The 17,810-nt window shown below is 37.4% G+C and overlaps 1 protein-coding gene across 1 annotated transcript in view; it reads left to right on the forward strand.

The window, feature by feature from the left end:
- LOC150103590 (cyclin-dependent kinase 10-like) overlaps positions 1-15,860 on the forward strand; it is a 120,370-nt gene extending 104,510 nt beyond the window's left edge. Inside the window, exon 4 of the mRNA XM_090398496.1 lies at positions 15,811-15,860. Coding sequence (XP_090254622.1) covers positions 15,811-15,860 — 50 coding nt within the window. The remainder of the gene's footprint in view (positions 1-15,810) is intronic.
- The last annotated feature ends 1,950 nt before the right edge of the window (positions 15,861-17,810 follow it).

Raw genomic sequence — 17,810 nt, forward strand, 5'->3', positions numbered from 1 at the left:
ATTTAAACACAAATATTTGTTATATTCCTAAGTTTTCTCAACATATTTTGAAAAAACTTTAGAATACAAACACTCAATAAGGAAATACCTCTGTATTTCTCACATTCAGTTTTATTCAGGAAACGAGATGGTGATTGTTGGACTTGAACGGACACATAGGGAGACAGAATAGAGACTGTGAAAGGGTGCATGGTGGCCACGGAGTGGGAATGATGAACCAGGAAGGAGAGAGGGTTGTGGACTTCACAGTAGCATTTGATCTGGCAATTGTGAACTCGTGTTTCTACAAGAGGGAAGAACATTTGATAACATTTAGGAGTGGTAACAACAGTTCACAAATTGACTACATTTTGACTATAAGAAAACATCTTAAGGTTGTATAAAATTGTAAAGTAATTCCAACAGATCAAGTGGCACAGCAACACCGACTGCTGTGTGTAGACTTTAAAATAAGATCGAAGATAAGAACCTCTTGAAGCCATGGGATGAAGACAATTGAGTAGTTTCTCTTAAAAGAAGAGAGTGTGAGGAATCGTTTTAGGGAGAGGGTGTTTGAGAGGATTTCGGATGGACTGGAAAGTGTACAAGATTGGTGGAAACATAATTCAAAAGTAAGTGTGCATCTGAGCTGTGCAATCGAGGTTCTTGGTGAGACATCTGGAAAGATTAGAGAGCAGAAGGAGGGTTGGTGGTAGAATAATAATGTACAAGTGGTAGTGACAGCTAATCGGAAGGCAAAGCAGAAGTGGGTTGAGTCAAGAGTGGAAGAGGACAGAGAGATGTACAGACAGAGAAAGCAAGAAGCCAAGAGAGTTGTTACACAGTCTAAGGCCATGGCATATCAAGATCTGTATGATGAATTAGAAACAAAGGAAGGACAGAGAAAAATTTACCAACTAGCGAAATGTAGAAATAAAGCAGCAAAGGGCATCTTACATGTGAGGCAGATCAAAGATGCTGAAGGAAGAGTATTATGGAGGGATGTGGACATAAGAAGCAGATGGAGAATATACTTTGAGGGACTTTTGAATGAGGAAAATGCAAGGACTCACAGAGAAGATGGGCAGCCTTCTGAGGGGATGGTGCAGAACATCAGTAGAGTGGAAGTGACGGAGGCCATGAAGAGGATGAAGAATGGAAAATCGGTGGGCACTGACAGGATTCCAGTGGAAGCATGGAAGGCACTTGGGGAAGTGGGAATTAACCTGCTGTGGGACCTGTTCATGAAAGTTTACAAACAGGAAAATATACCCGAGGAATGGAGGGAGAGTACTCTTGTCCCCATCTACAAGGGTAAAGGGGATGCACAAGACTGTAAGAATTACAGAGGAATAAAGTTGATGTCCCACACAATGAAAATCCTAGAAAGGGTTCTTGATGGAAGATTGAGGAAGGAGGTGTAGATTGCAAAGGAATAATTTGACTTCATGCCTGGTAGATCAACAACAGATGCTATCTTTGGGTTGTGGCAGATGATGGAAAAGTTTCGAGAGAAACAACGGGAGCTACATCTGGCATTTATTGATCTGGAGAAAGCATACGATAGAGTGCCAAGGCAAGAAGTCTGGAGGTGTCTGAGGGAGAAGAAGGCTCGGAGAAATATATCAGGTTGGTGCCGGAGATGTGCAGAAATGTGAAGACGAGTTCGGACCTGTCTTCAAGTTTTCAATGCTGACCCTTGGCTTGCATCAAGGGTCAGCATTAAGTCTGTTTCTGTTTAATATTGTGATGGAAGTAGTGACGGAGGAGGTGAGAGAAGATGCGCCTTGGACAATGTTGTATGCAGATGACATCTTGCTGTGTGCAGATTCAAGAGAAGAAGCAGGAACTGAACTGGAAAGATGGAGAAAAGTACTGGAAGAGAGAGGTATGAGACTGAGCAGAAGTAACACAGAGTATATGTGTTGCACAGTGGGCGGCCAGGAGACAGATCTGGAGCTGGAAGGAAATGTCATCAGGAAGGTGACGGACTTTAGATACTTAGGTTCAACAGTGGAAGAAGATGGAGGAGCTGAGAAGGAAGTGGGATGCAGGATACAAGCTGGTTGGAGGAACTGGAGGGAGATGGCTGGAGTGTTATGCGATAAGAGGGTGCCGATCAATCTGAAAGGCAAAATCTATAGGACAGTAGTGAGGCCAGCTATGACGTACGGTAAAGAAACTGTGGCCATGAGGAAAAATAACATCAGCAGGATGGAAGTAGCAGAGATGAGAATGCTTAGGTGGATGTGCGGTGTGACCAGCAAGGATTGTCTGAGAAATGACTATGAGGGACAGTGACAGTTACGAACTTAGGAGCGAAGATACAGGAGGCAAGGTTGAGATGGTTTGGTCATGTGATGAGGAGGGAGGACGAATATGTGGGAAGAAGGGTCATGCAGATGGATGTGCAAGGAAGGAGGAAGTGTGGGCGTCCAAAGAAGAGAGAGGGAGCTGGTAGAATAGGACTTGAGGATGAAGAAATTGGATGTGGTGACAGCCCAAGACAGGAGGATGTGGAGGAGACTCATCATCAACAGTGACCCCACTTAAGTGGGAGAAGCGGCAGAAGAAGAAGTTTTATTTACCTTTTTATAGATGGGTACTATAATAGCTCTGCTGCAAGCACTGGAATTTGAGCCTCTGACTGGGCCTTTTGAATTATGCAATGCAACCACTGTAAAACTTTTATACCTTCATATTTAAGCATTTCTGGCAAAATTTCATGTACTCCACCTGCCTTTCTACTTTCAGGTTTTTGATGACATTTTCTACTTCAAGTATGGATATATATATTCCTGTTGGGAGTTTTCTACCATTATATCGACACTGTTTGTTTTATTTAGTATTTTTGAATTTCAAAATCTTTAATCTTTAATTTCAAAAGTTAAAAATTAAAGTGAAGCCAACTGTCTCATTTTTTTAAATACATTACTTCAATACATTACTAGTATTACAATCATAGGTCTCAACATTAACTGGATTCAAGTCATCCAGTAACATTTGCAGCATTCCTCCTCCTCTACTATCCTGTCTGTTCTTCCTAAAAATACTGTACCCTTTATACCCTTTACACTCAATACTAGTTAATATGTCTGATTCTGATAGCCAGGTCTCTTTAATGCTACAATCTGACTTCCCAACATATTGACCAAGGCAACAAACTCTACCCCTTTGTTTCTGATACTCCTAGCATTGGTGTTTAGATTTAATAATTTTCCTGCATATTCTTTTGTATATTCTTGTCTGCAGTCTGTATAACACAGTTAGACAATTTGCAGATCTATATTCTTCTCTAGTACCTTATACCTGTAGACATCTTTGCACACGTTTGATGGGTCCGAACCAGATGCATACAAAGTCAAAATCATTCTCTCCTCATAATAATTTCCATGATAATGTCCATTCCCACTTTATTAACACAATTATATAATATTGTTTGCACTTAGACGTCTGATACCAAATGCATTCAGGTGTAGGACATCCCTCTTATGCAAATTTAATCTTCCTTCAGACACACTCCACACATTCAAAAACTCGCATCCATTCCTTCTACACAGCCTAAGTATCGAATTGTTTGCCATCATAGCCCTTTTTCTTAATTCATTTTTATCATATGGAGGTAATATACTTACTATTTTCACTTTCTCACTCTTCTCTCTTGCCTCTTCCAAACAACCCTTTAATGTCCTCTCTCATACTGAACTTATCACCAGTTAATTTGTTAGTACCTACTAAAATTACGATCTCGTTTACTTTTCTTTTCTGTTTATAAATTGCTTGCAGTGGTGTAACTAGAGTTTTTGCTATCCTGGGTGGATCCTGAGTTTGCCGCCCTTCTCAATACACACCAAAAATACTACAGAAAGTCAAAATGACGTATATGGAAATAAATTAAAACACCATGTTTATTTTTGAAGTAAAACTTTAATTTCAACATTCTAAAATGTTATTTTTCTTGCTTTTTTGTTAAGGAAATCATCGATGACATTGGTGAAGTCTATTTCATAGTAATGTAGCAATTCTTAATCAGTTTTATTTAGAAAAACTCCTCTCACAACTAGCAACACTTACAGCAATTGTGAGGAAAATTCACAGTAGTATTACAATATTTGGAAATGAGATCTCGAGACTGTATTTTAGAATTAACTGCAAAAGTTCAAAAAGGTTCAAAGTGCCGCCCAGGGCTATCCCGGGTGGCACTCAAAGTGCCTTTTTGTTTCTTCTATTAAACAAAATTTTGATGTTTTAAATCAGAAAAATGCTTTTTCTTTTCAACATAATAGTATCCATGTATGCCCTCATAGGTTGACAAATTTCTCTTATAGATGGATATAGACTTGCTTTATACTTATTTAGTGTGTTCTCCCAAGGTGATTTTAAACATCTATTAGTATACTTAGTATCACAGGTTTTTTTAGAAAGATAGCAAAAAATACTTATAGTTAAAACAAGAATCAGAAACTGGAGATCTGTGTAACAGAGGAGTGGAGTGAATTAGTGAGTAATGGATCAACTGAGTCAAGTATTTTTTTGAGCTCTTAAGGACTCTATCCCAAATATAAGAACAGTATCTAATGACTGGATGGATTAAAATATATATAACGTTAATAAATGTTCGGAGGTGATGTTATGCAAAGGAGAAAACCTAATTTTGTGCCAGGTGCATGACTGATTCAACAGACTCTGCCTTGTTCAAGCCACTCTTTGGCCCAGATTGGTATGCATTTCATCCCAAGCATTCAAAAATAAGAGCAGCATTCTGTGAAATGTGAATTCAGTTCTGTGCAATTTTTATTAAATAACAAACTAATGAAATATTCCGAAAACTTTATTCTAGAGGTACAGAATGGATTTAGAAAAGGACGATCATGTATAGACCCGGCCTTTTGCCTAAAATTAATAATAGAGAAAAGAAGAGAATACAATTTAGAAACACATATTGCATTTATCGACTTTGAAAAAGCATTTGACAAAGTTAAAAGAAACATATTATTTAACATATTAAAAGAAAGACAAATACCAAATAATATCCTAAAAGCTGTCACAAGTATATATGAAAATAATCAAATACAAATAAGATTAAATCATGAGCTATCATATACAAGAGAGATAAACCAAGGGGTCCGACAGGGATGTCCCCTCTCAGCAACTCTTTTTAATATCTACTTAAATGAAATAATAATAAAATGGAGTAAAAATTTACATCAAGGAATTAAACGTTCACCTACAGATAACTTACAGAAAGCTATTTTAAATCTAAATGAGATATCCAAAGATTATGGTATGATAATATCAACGGAAAAATCAAAAACTATGGCCTTTAAAGGACAAGATCCGGCAAGAACTAAAATAGTAATAGATAACAAGATCTTAGAACAGTTGAATTTATTTAACTACCTAGAATGTATGATCACTTATGAAAATGAAAAAGATATAAACGTAAAAATTGCAAAATATTTAAAAATAACAGGAGTAATTAACTCTATATTTAAACCAAACCTAGTTCAAAAACAAACCAGGCTAAAAGTATACAATACATTAGCCTTACCGGTCTTAATGTATGGAAGCGAAATCTGGACAATAAAACAAAAAGACAAACAAAAATTAACAACAGCGGAAATGAAGTTTATGAGAAAAACTGCAAAGTATACCCTATTTGATCACAAAAGAAACGAAGATATTATGAAAGAATTAAACCAAGAACCAGTAATAGAAAAAATTAAAAAATATAAACATAAATGGATGGAACACGTTCAAAGAATGAAAACAGAAAGATTACCAAAACAAGCCTTAAAGTACAAGCCATTAGGAAAAAGAAAACCAGGACATCCTCTTAAACGACGATGACTTCTAAGGCCAGAACTGGCCATGCTAGGTCTAAATCCTTGATACATATGATGATGATGCAATTTTTATTTGTTATTTGTGCTATTTCAAAACTTCTTACAGCTCACCAGACAGTATTTTATTTTTTTTATTATCCCATGGTATTATTACACCAGATCATAGAAGTCAAGTTCATGTATTTTATACAGCACCTTTTCTGGGTTGTTATAGAGTTCACATTTGGAAATACTCATACAGTTTAGCAAATGCATTGGTGATGTTTCCTCGATGTTACAGATTTTGCAGGTGGGGAAGACTTTTATGCCATTGCTAAACTTGATTGGTCTTCTGTGGCCAGTCTTGAGGCGAGAGATCATGGTAGTGGCACTGCGATTAAACTTGGAGTTGATGGTAGCTCCTGGATTTTCTGCTGAGTACCAGTGGTGAGTCATGTCCTGAAGAATTGTTCTTCTTATGTTTTCTTTTTGGGTGATTTTAAAAAGATCGAAATCTGTGGTATCATTTGATGTTGTGGCCATTTTTGCTACTTCATCTGCAGTTTCATTTCCCTTTAATCCCACATAGGATGGGATCCATTGAAAGATTATTTCGAAATCCTTATGTAGTTTATGTTTTTCGCTATGTCTCTAAGTATTTCTTGATGTCTAGTGTAGCAGTTGTTAATAGCTTGAAGGGCTGCTAAGGAATCTGTGAAAAATATAAACTCCTTCGGGTTTTATTTGTCCAAATATTGCAGTGCTGTGTTAATGGCTATTAATTCAGCATGGTATGAGTTGCATCCAATACTGTTAGTTGTTTTTAGTTCTATATTATGAGAGCCATAGATGAGTATGCCACTCCCAGAATTGCCATTTGGATTTTTGGAGCCATCTGTGTAGATCTTTATTGAGTCAGGTCCATATTCCATTATTTTTGAAAGGGCTAATGATCTCAAGATTTCAGGGTTTTCTAGGCTTTTTTTCTCATATTTCCCTATTTCAGAGTCGATAACTATATTTTTCCTGTCTTGATTTGGAGGAAATGCTGGGTAGTCGGCTATTTTATTTGGGCAATCCAAGGGAATTTTATTTTCTATGATTTCATGGATTGTTGATTTTTTCTGTGTTCTGTTTGTTGGTTTCCAGTTTTTAAACAGTTCACTTGTTCTATGATGTGCAAGGTTGGCTCTTTTTCCTTCAAATTTGGTAAGATTTTCTTGCCACCTAATTTTTAAAGGAACAAGGTTGGATTCGAATTCTGCTATTTTTCCAGGAGTTGTATTCCTTAGTCCACATATGATTTTAGCTGCATTTTTCTGAATTTTTATAAGCTTGTCTAAACTGGTTTGTGATGTTTGCATCCAGATTGGCGAAGCATATTCCATTATGGGATGGATAATAGAGGTATATGTCACTTTTAAGGTTTTAGCATCGGCTCCCCACTCTTTACCTGAGATACTTTTCATGATATTTAGTCTTCTTTTTGCTCTGACTGCAACATTGTTGATTTATTTATTGAAGCTTAGCGATGGATCCAGAGTAACTCCAAAGTATTTGGGGTTTTCATTGAATGTAATTTGTTGACTGTTTAGCTTAATCTTTGGTCTTCATTTTCTGAGGTGGTTATTAATAGCAAAAACACAGATTTTTCATTTAGTAGGGTTAATTTTGATTTTTTTGGTTTTCACAATATGTAGCTAAACTTTCTATGGCTTTGCTTAAGTGACCTTCTGCTGTTTCTAGGGTGTTGTGAGCTGAGAATAGGACCAAATCATCAGCAAACATAGCTAAATTTGTTTCTTTATTTATATTTTTATTTAAGTCATTTAAGTAGATGGTTTTCTAACTCTACCTGGAGGCAAGGAAATGCAACCCCCCCCCCCCCCCACCCCCCCCCCCCCCCACCCCCCCCCCCCCCCACCCCCCCCCCCCCCCACCCCCCCCCCCCCCCACCCCCCCCCCCCCCCACCCCCCCCCCCCCCCACCCCCCCCCCCCCCCACCCCCCCCCCCCCCCACCCCCCCCCCCCCCCACCCCCCCCCCCCCCCACCCCCCCCCCCCCCCACCCCCCCCCCCCCCCACCCCCCCCCCCCCCCACCCCCCCCCCCCCCCACCCCCCCCCCCCCCCACCCCCCCCCCCCCCCACCCCCCCCCCCCCCCACCCCCCCCCCCCCCCACCCCCCCCCCCCCCCACCCCCCCCCCCCCCCACCCCCCCCCCCCCCCACCCCCCCCCCCCCCCACCCCCCCCCCCCCCCACCCCCCCCCCCCCCCACCCCCCCCCCCCCCCACCCCCCCCCCCCCCCACCCCCCCCCCCCCCCACCCCCCCCCCCCCCCACCCCCCCCCCCCCCCACCCCCCCCCCCCCCCACCCCAATTCGACTTCATCTGTTAGTGTTGGCAGTACCCCCACAGAGTATTGTGACCATTAAAGTCATCAAAAGTATGGGTTCAGGCAGTTACAAGATAAGATTGTCAAGATCAATTTCATTTAACTCAGCACTCAGTGGTAAATAAATTGAATATACTGTAACAGGAAATCCCACAGAAAGTCGAATCGCTACTACTTCCAGAGTAGTATTAAGTTGGACATGGTGGAAAGGAATATGACTGCCAACTAGGATAGCTACTCCTCCATGAGCAGGACCACCTCCAGTTCTGTCCTTACGTACAACAGTGAAATTCCTAAAGGTACAGTCCTCATTGAGTCTTAAGTATGTTTCTTGTAGACAGAAACAGAAAGGTCTGTGTTTCTGCAACAACAGCTTGATATCATCGATATTCTGGCGAATCCCACGACAGTTCCATTGTAAAAATTTTCCTATTGTCTTGAATTTTATTGACTTGTCTGGTTTTCGGTAGGTTGAGGACTTACCTTTGTCAGATTTATATTTATCCATTGTTTTAGGGAAGTATGGACGGCCAGTGTCCATCTCTTCCTCTGGTAGAGTGTTCAAAACATCAAATATATTAAGGTCAGTTGGTAAGTTTAGTTTACTTTCAGTGGGTACCAAGGTATCCATTTTTTCTGTGCGAGTGTCTGGTGGTTTATCTTTGAGTGATATCTCCACCATAATTTTTTGACAGGTGAGTTTTCATCGACTGGGACCGTTTTTGATGGTCCCAGATGGTGGAACAGACATACATATTTGAGTTGTTGTTGTTGCCACTTTTAATTGTTACTTTTTCAGCATAAGAGAATCTCAGAACAGATGTAATGGTGGCCAGCTTTCTTTTTGCATCCTGATATGTTATGTTTTGTTCTGTTTTAATTTTTTATATCTCTTTTTCATCTTTCCATTTCTGACATGCACGAGAGTAAGCTGGATGATCTCCCTGACAGTTGACACATTTAGCTTTTTTTGCACAGCAAGATTTGTTATCATGTTCTTTACTACCACATCGGGCACAGGTAGTAAAACCACGACAGGCAGTTTGGGCACGTCCATATCTCTGACACTTAAAGCATCTCAGCAGGTTAGGGATGTACATTCTAACAGGACAGCTGAGGTACCCTGCTTTTACAGATGTCGGAGGCCTAGGTATATTAAAAGTAGGGATGATGGTTCTTGGTTAAAACCAGGTGACCATCCCTACGTATCAGGATGAGCCTCACACCCATCACTCCTTGATCTTTAAGCTCTGAACATCTCCTCATCAGGAACATCAAGGAGATCCCATTCTGATATCACTCCTCTACTGGAATTAAGTGTTCTATGAGGTGTTACTGCGATTTGTATTCCACCTATTGTCGTTGCTCTCAGTAGTTTCTCGGAATGTTGCTGACACAGAGTTTCCATGAGAATATCACCAGAATGCAATTTCTTAACAATTTTGGGAGGTCCTGTCAGTCCTTCTAAACCTTTTTTGAATAAAGAAGGGTGACATTTTCCCAATTCGTTTTTCACCTGTTGCATGAATGATTAAAAAGGTTGCTACATTTATGTTAGTATCCGATATCTTTTGTTTCTTGCTGTTTCCATATGCTGTATCTACAGTATCAGTACTTGGTTGGGACGTTGTTAGGTTCCCTGAAATATTTGCGGATGAAGGATTCATGCTCAAGGAGTTTTTAGTTCAGCGTCAGAGCTCTGCACCCACCACAGAGATACACACATGGATGCCCACTACCCGGCAAGCAAAGACTGAACTCAAGAGTGGAACGCCAGGGCTATCCTGGACACTATACAAGCACTACAGCAGGTCTAGGATCCCGACCCCCGGACCATGGGGTGAGAGACTTAGTGCAACACTGTTGACCCTTGCAGGCAAGCCCACCAGCTGATTGATCCTGGCTGGGCCATCCAAGACCGCCCATCTTGCCGAAGCAAGGGCCAAAGTAGTGCAACACTACCAGGATCCTCCTTTCCGGATGTCCACGGGTCGCACCGCATGGCAAACACAGCGGCAGGACGTTGGATCCCAGTGATAGTGGTCTGGAAAAAAGATAGCGAAAAAGACTCAGGAGAAGCAGAGACAAAAATACAGGAAGTAAAGCAAAGAAAAAAAGTGTGGAAGGAATATCATGAGAATAAGAGTGAGAGGAGTTATGAAATATATAAAGCTCAGGCCAGAAAAGTAAGGAGTATTGTGAGAAAAGCTAAAACGGAGTATGAAAAGAAATTGGCCATGCAAGCTAAAGACAATCCAAAAGAATTTTATCATTATGCTGCAAAGCAAAAGAAAGAATGAATGTAGAAGAATAACTTTATTGAATGCAGATAGTACACAAGTGTCAGAAGTTAAGGAGATTGTTCGGTTAATGAGTGCTCACTTTGCTAACATATATCAACCATGGTGCACAGTGCTACTGCTATGTTGGATGAAAAGTTAGAGGCTCATGAAAATGAGGATGAAGAGCTCTTGCATAACCTAAGAATTTGTCAATAGGGACAGATGGAATATCAGCCTGTTTGCTAAAGGAATGTTCAGCTGAATTGGCTAGGCCTTTCACACATTTGTATAACTTGAGTCTCAGCTCAGGAATGATACCACAGGAATGTATGATAGTTCCATTGCACAAGGGTGGTGCAAAAACTGATGTTTCTAACTACCGACCTATTAGCATCTCTGGTGTGTTAGTGAAGACTTTAGAGAAGTTGGTAAGAACTTGCATACATACAGAAATAGGTACACAAGCATTCTATACTCTGCAGGGAACAGCATGGGTTTACTAAAGGAAGGTCATGTTTTAGCAATTGCTCATATTTTATAATAATGTTATGGCCGAGTTAGATAAAGGGAATGGATACACTATGATAAGGTTGGATTTTTCTAAGGTATTTGATAGGATACCACACGATAGGCTGTTGCGTAAACTGTAGAATATGGGATTGGAATATAATCTATTGACTTGGATCAGGGATGGTTGACAGGCAGAAATCAAAAAGTGGTATACAGTGGAAATGAATCTGCCAGATTTAAGGTGACCAGTGGTGCACCTCGTCCATGGGCCATTATTGTTCAATCTATACATTAATGACACCAAGCAGGGTCTATCATCAGATTTGTAATTGTTTGCTGCTGATGCAAAGATAGGTAGGGCAATCAGGGATTCTACTGATATTCAGCAATTACAAAATGATTTGAATAGACTGGAAATCTGGGCAAATGAAAATGGTTGTTAGTTTAATGTTAGTAAGTGTAAAGTTATGCACTTTGGCATAATTAGGGTTAAAGCAGCATATTATATTAGAGGAGTTATGCTACAAGAAACTGAAGAGGCAAGGGATCTCTGGTGTATTGGTGGATAAGAATTTTAAAGTTGCAAATACAACTCAGAGGATAATTGCTATGTTGAAGCGAACCTTGACATGCAAGGATAAGGAAGTAATTTTGCCTCTTTATAAGGCTTTGATAAGACCACACCCGGATTACTGTGCACAGATTTGGTCTCCCAGGTTTCAAGGGGATAAAGAAGCTGTGGAAAGGGTGCAAAGAAGAGTTACAAAGATCATATCTAAATTATGTGATTTAGATTATGAGGACAGATTGCGAGTAGGTGGATTGCAGACCGGTTAACAGGAGAAAGATGGGTGATATGATAGAGGTCTATAAACTTTTGAATGGATGTTATAGCATTTCAAATGATGAAATTTTTCGTTATAAAATGGAAGGCAAGGAGAGAACACGGGGTGATGCATTCGTGGAAGTTAAGGTTGTTCTCAATCAAGAAAGGGGTAAGAGCTAGATTTTTCTCCCAGAGAGCAGTGAGTGAGTGGAATAATTTGCCCTTAGGGGGCAGTGAGTGCATCTAGTGTAAATGAATTTAAGGGAAGGTATGATAGCTGGGTTGGGTAATTTACAGCATCTCTCGATGAGTCCTTGACTTCTTGGAGGTCTCAGATAATAATAATATTCTGCACCTTTATGGAAGGTAGAGACCAGCAGACCATGCTTTGGATATCCCTTCAACAGAGGATCAAATGGAGAAAAACAAAAGTGCTACACAGAAGTCAGAGAGACCGTTTTTGGAATGTGCAGCAGTTTTAAAACATTCACTAAACCTCAAAAAGGAAAAAATTGAAGTTCTGGGATGATACAATGAAAGAAATAATCAAAAAGAAAAAAGAAGCCTATCACAAATGGTTAAGCAGTAAAAAATTAGAAGATGAAATAGAATATAAAAAAATAAGAGCCATAGCTAAAAGATAAGTCAGAAAAAGACAGAGAATCATGGAAAATTTCGTTTCTAATTTAGAACATGATTTATATAAAATGAGACCCAATGTATATAAAATTTTGAAACACTTAAATGCAGATACCAAAGAAAACATAAAATTATGAACTGAAATTAGAAGAATTTCTAAATTACTACACAGAATTGTGGACAGACAAATATTTTAAAAAAGACAATTGGCAAACATTAACAAAAATGAAAAGGAAATAACTAAAGAAGAATTAGAAATCAGCCTGAAAGAAACAAGAAAAGGAAAATCACCTGGAGAAGATAAACTAGGTTCAGAACTATATAAATATGCAGGAACTAGATTCAAAGAAAGACTCTTATTATTTTTAAATAAAATTTATTCAACTGGTATCCCCCCAACAGAATAGAAAAAAGCAATTGTGATTCCTATCTTTAAAAAAGGTAATAAAGATGACCCTAAAAACTATACAGGTATCAGTATACTAAATTCCTGTTACAAAATATATAGCAGAATCTTAAATAGCAAACTAATGAAATATTCCAAAAACTATATTTTAAAAGTACAGAATGGATTTAGAAAAGGACGATCATGTATAGACCCAGCCTTTTGCCTAAAATTAATAATAGAGAAAAGAAGAGAATATAATTTAGAAACACATATTGCATTTATTGACTTTGAAAAAGCATTTGACAAAGTTAAAAGAAACATATTATTTAACATATTAAAAGAAAGACAAATACCAAATAATATCCTAAAAGCTATCACTAGTATATATGAAAAGAATCAAATACAAATAAGATTAAATCACGGGCTATCATATACGAGAGAGAGATAAACCAAGCGGTGTCCGACAGGGATGTCCCCTCTCAGCAACTCTTTTTAATATCTACTTAAATGAAATAATAATAAAATGGAATAAAAATTTATATCAAGGAATTAAACTTTCTTCTACAGTAAACTTAAACACTCTCCTCTTTGCCGATGACCAAATAATAATTACAAATTCTGAAGATAAATTACAGAAAGCTATTTTAGATCTAAATAAGATATCCAAAGATTGTGGTATGATAATATCAACAGAAAAATCAAAAATAATGGCCTTTAAAGGACAAGCTCCAGCAAGAACTAAAATAGTAATAGATAACAAGATCTTAGAACAGGTGAATTCATTTAATTAGCTAGGATGTATGATCACATATGAAAATGAAAAAGATATAAACGTAAAAATTGCAAAATATTTAAAAATAACAACAGTAATTAACTCTATATTTAAACCAAACCTAGTTCAAAAACAAACCAGACTAAAAGTATACAATACACTAGCCCTACCAATCTTAATGTATGGAAGCGAAATCTGGACAATAAAACAAAAAGACAAACAAAGATTAACAACAGCAGAAATGAAGTTTATGAGAAAAACTGCAAAGTATACCCTATTTGATCACAAAAGAAACGAAGATATTATGAAAGAATTAAACCAAGAACCAGTAATAGAAAAAATAAAAAAATATAAACATAAATGGATGGCACACATTCAAAGAATGAAAACGGAAAGATTACCAAAACAAGCCTTAAAGTACAAGTCATTAGGAAAAAGAAAACCAGGACGTCCTCTTAAACGATTCAACAATGACTTCTAAGGCCGGAACAGGCCATGCTAGGCCTAAATCCTTGATATGCATGATGATGATGACTAAACCTCAACAAGCAATATCAATTTATCAAAAATCTGGGAGAGAGAGTCATTTTAACAACAAATTAACACTTGTTAACTCTCTTTATCAGACAACAGATAGTGCCAATTAGGACTTGAGTTCCTTATGTTATCTGTTACCATTTTAAACTGTTCCCACTATTAACGAATTGTTGCAGTTTGTATAGCATGAGGAGTTGTTTTCTCTCTCTCTCTAAAGATGCTGGGTGTAACACCAGCAAATAAATACAGTATTTATTATTTTTTTTTATTATTCTTGTGTTATGAATTAAAACCATTAAATAAAGTAAACAAGAATAACAAACATCTTCTTCTAGAATTATTTATTACTATTTTACTTCTAGTTAGATCTTGACATTTAAAAGTTATTGTTTATGATTTTGATGTTGAAATTATTTCAAAATCTCCAGTTATTTCTTTTAGTTTAACAAAAGCTTTCTTTCTGAAGATTGTCTTCAGAATATATACTTATCACCTGGTCATCTGCAAGTGTGTTTAAATTCATCTTAGTGGTGAATTTTAATATCCTGATAGGTTTTTTTTTCCCTATTACATTTAAATATATACTAGAGTAGCATAAAGTAGACATCCCTTTCTAACTGTTTGGTTCAGTTAGATTTAGTTAATTATAATTTCTTAGCATCAATTAAAGATGCCAAGAAATTTTATTCTTGGTTTCATCCTTTATCCAAATGTAAGCAAACAAAGTTTGCACATAAGGTCACTTCACGACTGGACTACTTACATACAGAAGCTGATGACCTCACATCAATTGCCTTAACATCCCATAATGCAAAGCATATATCCTTACAGGCATGTATAATGCTATGCATTATGGGAAGGACCACTACCCAGACAGGTTTCAACCTTTATTGAGGTTCCATCAGTGGATGGAAACCAAGAAAATAATTTCTCGGCATCTTTAATTTACAGTATAACCAAGTGAGAAAACTTTCCACCATCTCTAATCCAGGGTATTTCAGTAATAAGGTGTGACACCTTTTGATTACTAGTATATAGAAATATGACTTCTGCATTATTTCAACCTTGGTATCACTTCTGGATCTGGCTGCTCCCACTGATGAGACCTCAATAAGGTCAAAATCAGTCTGGGTAGTGGCTCTTCCCATAATGCATAACATTATAAATGTCCATAAGAATATATGCTTTGCACTATGGGATACTAAGGCAAATGATGTAAAGTCATTGACCTCTATAAGTAGTACAGTCATAAAGCGACTTCACGTGCAAACTTTGTTTGCTTACACTTGGATAAAGGATGAAACCAAAAATATAATTTCTTGGCATCTTTAATTTATTTTTAACACTGTTTGGTATTAGCCTTTCTTGTGATATGTTAAATAGAAGTTTCTCTTTTACTTTATCAAATGCTTTCTCAAAATCAATAAATGCAATGTGTTTCTAGATCAAGCTATCTTCTTTTTTCCAATTATTATCAGATAGAAAGCTAGATCTATTTACAAATGTCCTTTCTAAAATGATTCTATGCTTCCAAAATAAAGTCTTCAAAATATTTTGCAAGTTTTTTTTTTGAATTTAATATTCTGCTATATATATTTTGTAACAGGAATTCATATATTATCATTTTTTAATCTTTATTACCTTTTTTTTTTACAAATAGGAATTGCTACTGCTCTTTTCCATTCTTTTAAGGGAATTCCTATTGAATAACTTTGTTTAAAAATCTCACATCAGGTGATGAAATTAATCTCCCACCTAAAGATATTCACAAACATCCATGCCCACAGGTGGGAGTTTCAAACCCACAGCCTGTTGGTCAGAAAGCAGATATGCTAATCACTAGGCCAACCAGGCTGACAAAGTAATCTTGTAACTTAAGTATCTAAAAACAGTAAACATCTGCTTTCATTTTCTACAGTAAATTTTAATCTAGGATTCAGGCTACTTATGTATAACAAAAACATAGCATACATGTCACAGCCATATGAGAAAATAATAAATGCATCTTTGAAGTGATGGAGGTAGAGCTTAGCATTAAAATTTTGTGAGTAACAGTGAGAATGGTGAGCCTGAAGCCATGCCTTTATTATGTGACACCTCCAAAAAGTCTAAAGACTCACATAGGAGGGCACTCCACTCCCACAACCCATGATTCCATCACTTAATCCTCCAACTACACAATGACACTATCCATTATCTACACGTATTATCTACAGCCTTTTATTTTATTTTATTTTTTTGGTCTGCAAATTGCGTGCATTCTTTGACTGATATGCCTGTATGCAAGATGAAAAACCCTGCTACCTTCCATATGAGATCAGCTAACTCATCTTCAATTGCAAAAGCCTATATAAAGATTTCTCTGGTCACAACTAGAATCGAATTTAGTTCTTTTCAATTCAAATGGCACAACATCCTTGTTCTTCCAATTATACTATAGAGATGTTTCAGAATAAACAAGAGCCAGAAGCATCCAGTGTTTCCAGTCCAGGTGATCATCCTCTCAAGTACTAAATGGGCCTAAAAACGTATTCTTGCCACTGGCTTTACTTTGGAGGTGTTTTTTGTGCCATATAAAATATCCTGATTGCATTGCTAATTGAAAAAAAAAATGCAGTAAAGTCAGGTGAGAATTTTTTTTCTAATTAATGTTTTTTTAATTTAATTTTAATTTTTCAGTTTAAGATTTAAATTACTGAATTTTTTTATGTACTTAGTGAATGTTGTAGATATTCTGCTTACCATAGAAGACTGTAAAGGGAATCTGCACACCTTAAGACAGAAATAAAATTGCTGAATGCAAGCCAGTTTTGCCAGTCCCATAGGCCAGTGATGTATGCAGGTTATCAAGTTTTCCTTGAATAATTCATGCATAGCATTTGTCAAGATATGCGATGTATCATCATCATCTTCAAATTCCTGCCATGTACCCTAAAGGGGTGTACAGGATATGATAGTATTACATGAAAAATTACATCATTATTAACTTCCTATCTACAATTTTCCTCCAAATCAGTCTCTTACTTGTCAAGACTCCAACATTATCAGATCTTATATTTCTATCTTCTAAGGCATTTTGTACCGTATCAATCCACCTATATCTTGGTCTTCCTCTGGGTCGTTTTCCTGCCAACCTGGCAGAGAACACTTGTTTTGCTAATCTTTCCTCTCCCATTCTGTTTAAGTGACTATACCACCTGAGATTTGTTCTGCTAATGCATTCCTGGATGCTGGCAATGTCAAGTTCTTTTCTAATATCCTCATTTTTAATATGATATTGCCATTGATGCCATTTGTTTACACCTCTAATCTTTCTCAGGACTCTCATATCTGTGGGCTCTAGTCTTTGGTCAAGTGTTTTATTTCTGACCCAGCTCTCAGATCCATACGTTAAAACTGGTTTGAACACTGTCTTGTATACAGCTAATTTAGTGTTCCAACTAATTTCTCTCTTATTCCATATAAATTTATTCAATTGACTTCCTACCATACCAGCTTTTTTGATTCTGCCATGTATAATTTTAAATTATATAATTCTAAGATTAAGTTTTCTTCTCCTGGCAATTTTTTTTCCTTTTAAACATTTCTAATTCTTCTATTATTATATCATTTCATTATGTGTTTGTCTTATTATTATTATTATCAGTCCATTATTCTGAA

The sequence above is a fragment of the Typopeltis vanoorti genome, chromosome 9 (genome assembly GCF_054136105.1).
Source record: "Typopeltis vanoorti isolate ZY-2024b chromosome 9, IOZ_Tvanoo_1.0, whole genome shotgun sequence".
Classification (NCBI taxonomy): domain Eukaryota; kingdom Metazoa; phylum Arthropoda; class Arachnida; order Uropygi; family Thelyphonidae; genus Typopeltis; species Typopeltis vanoorti.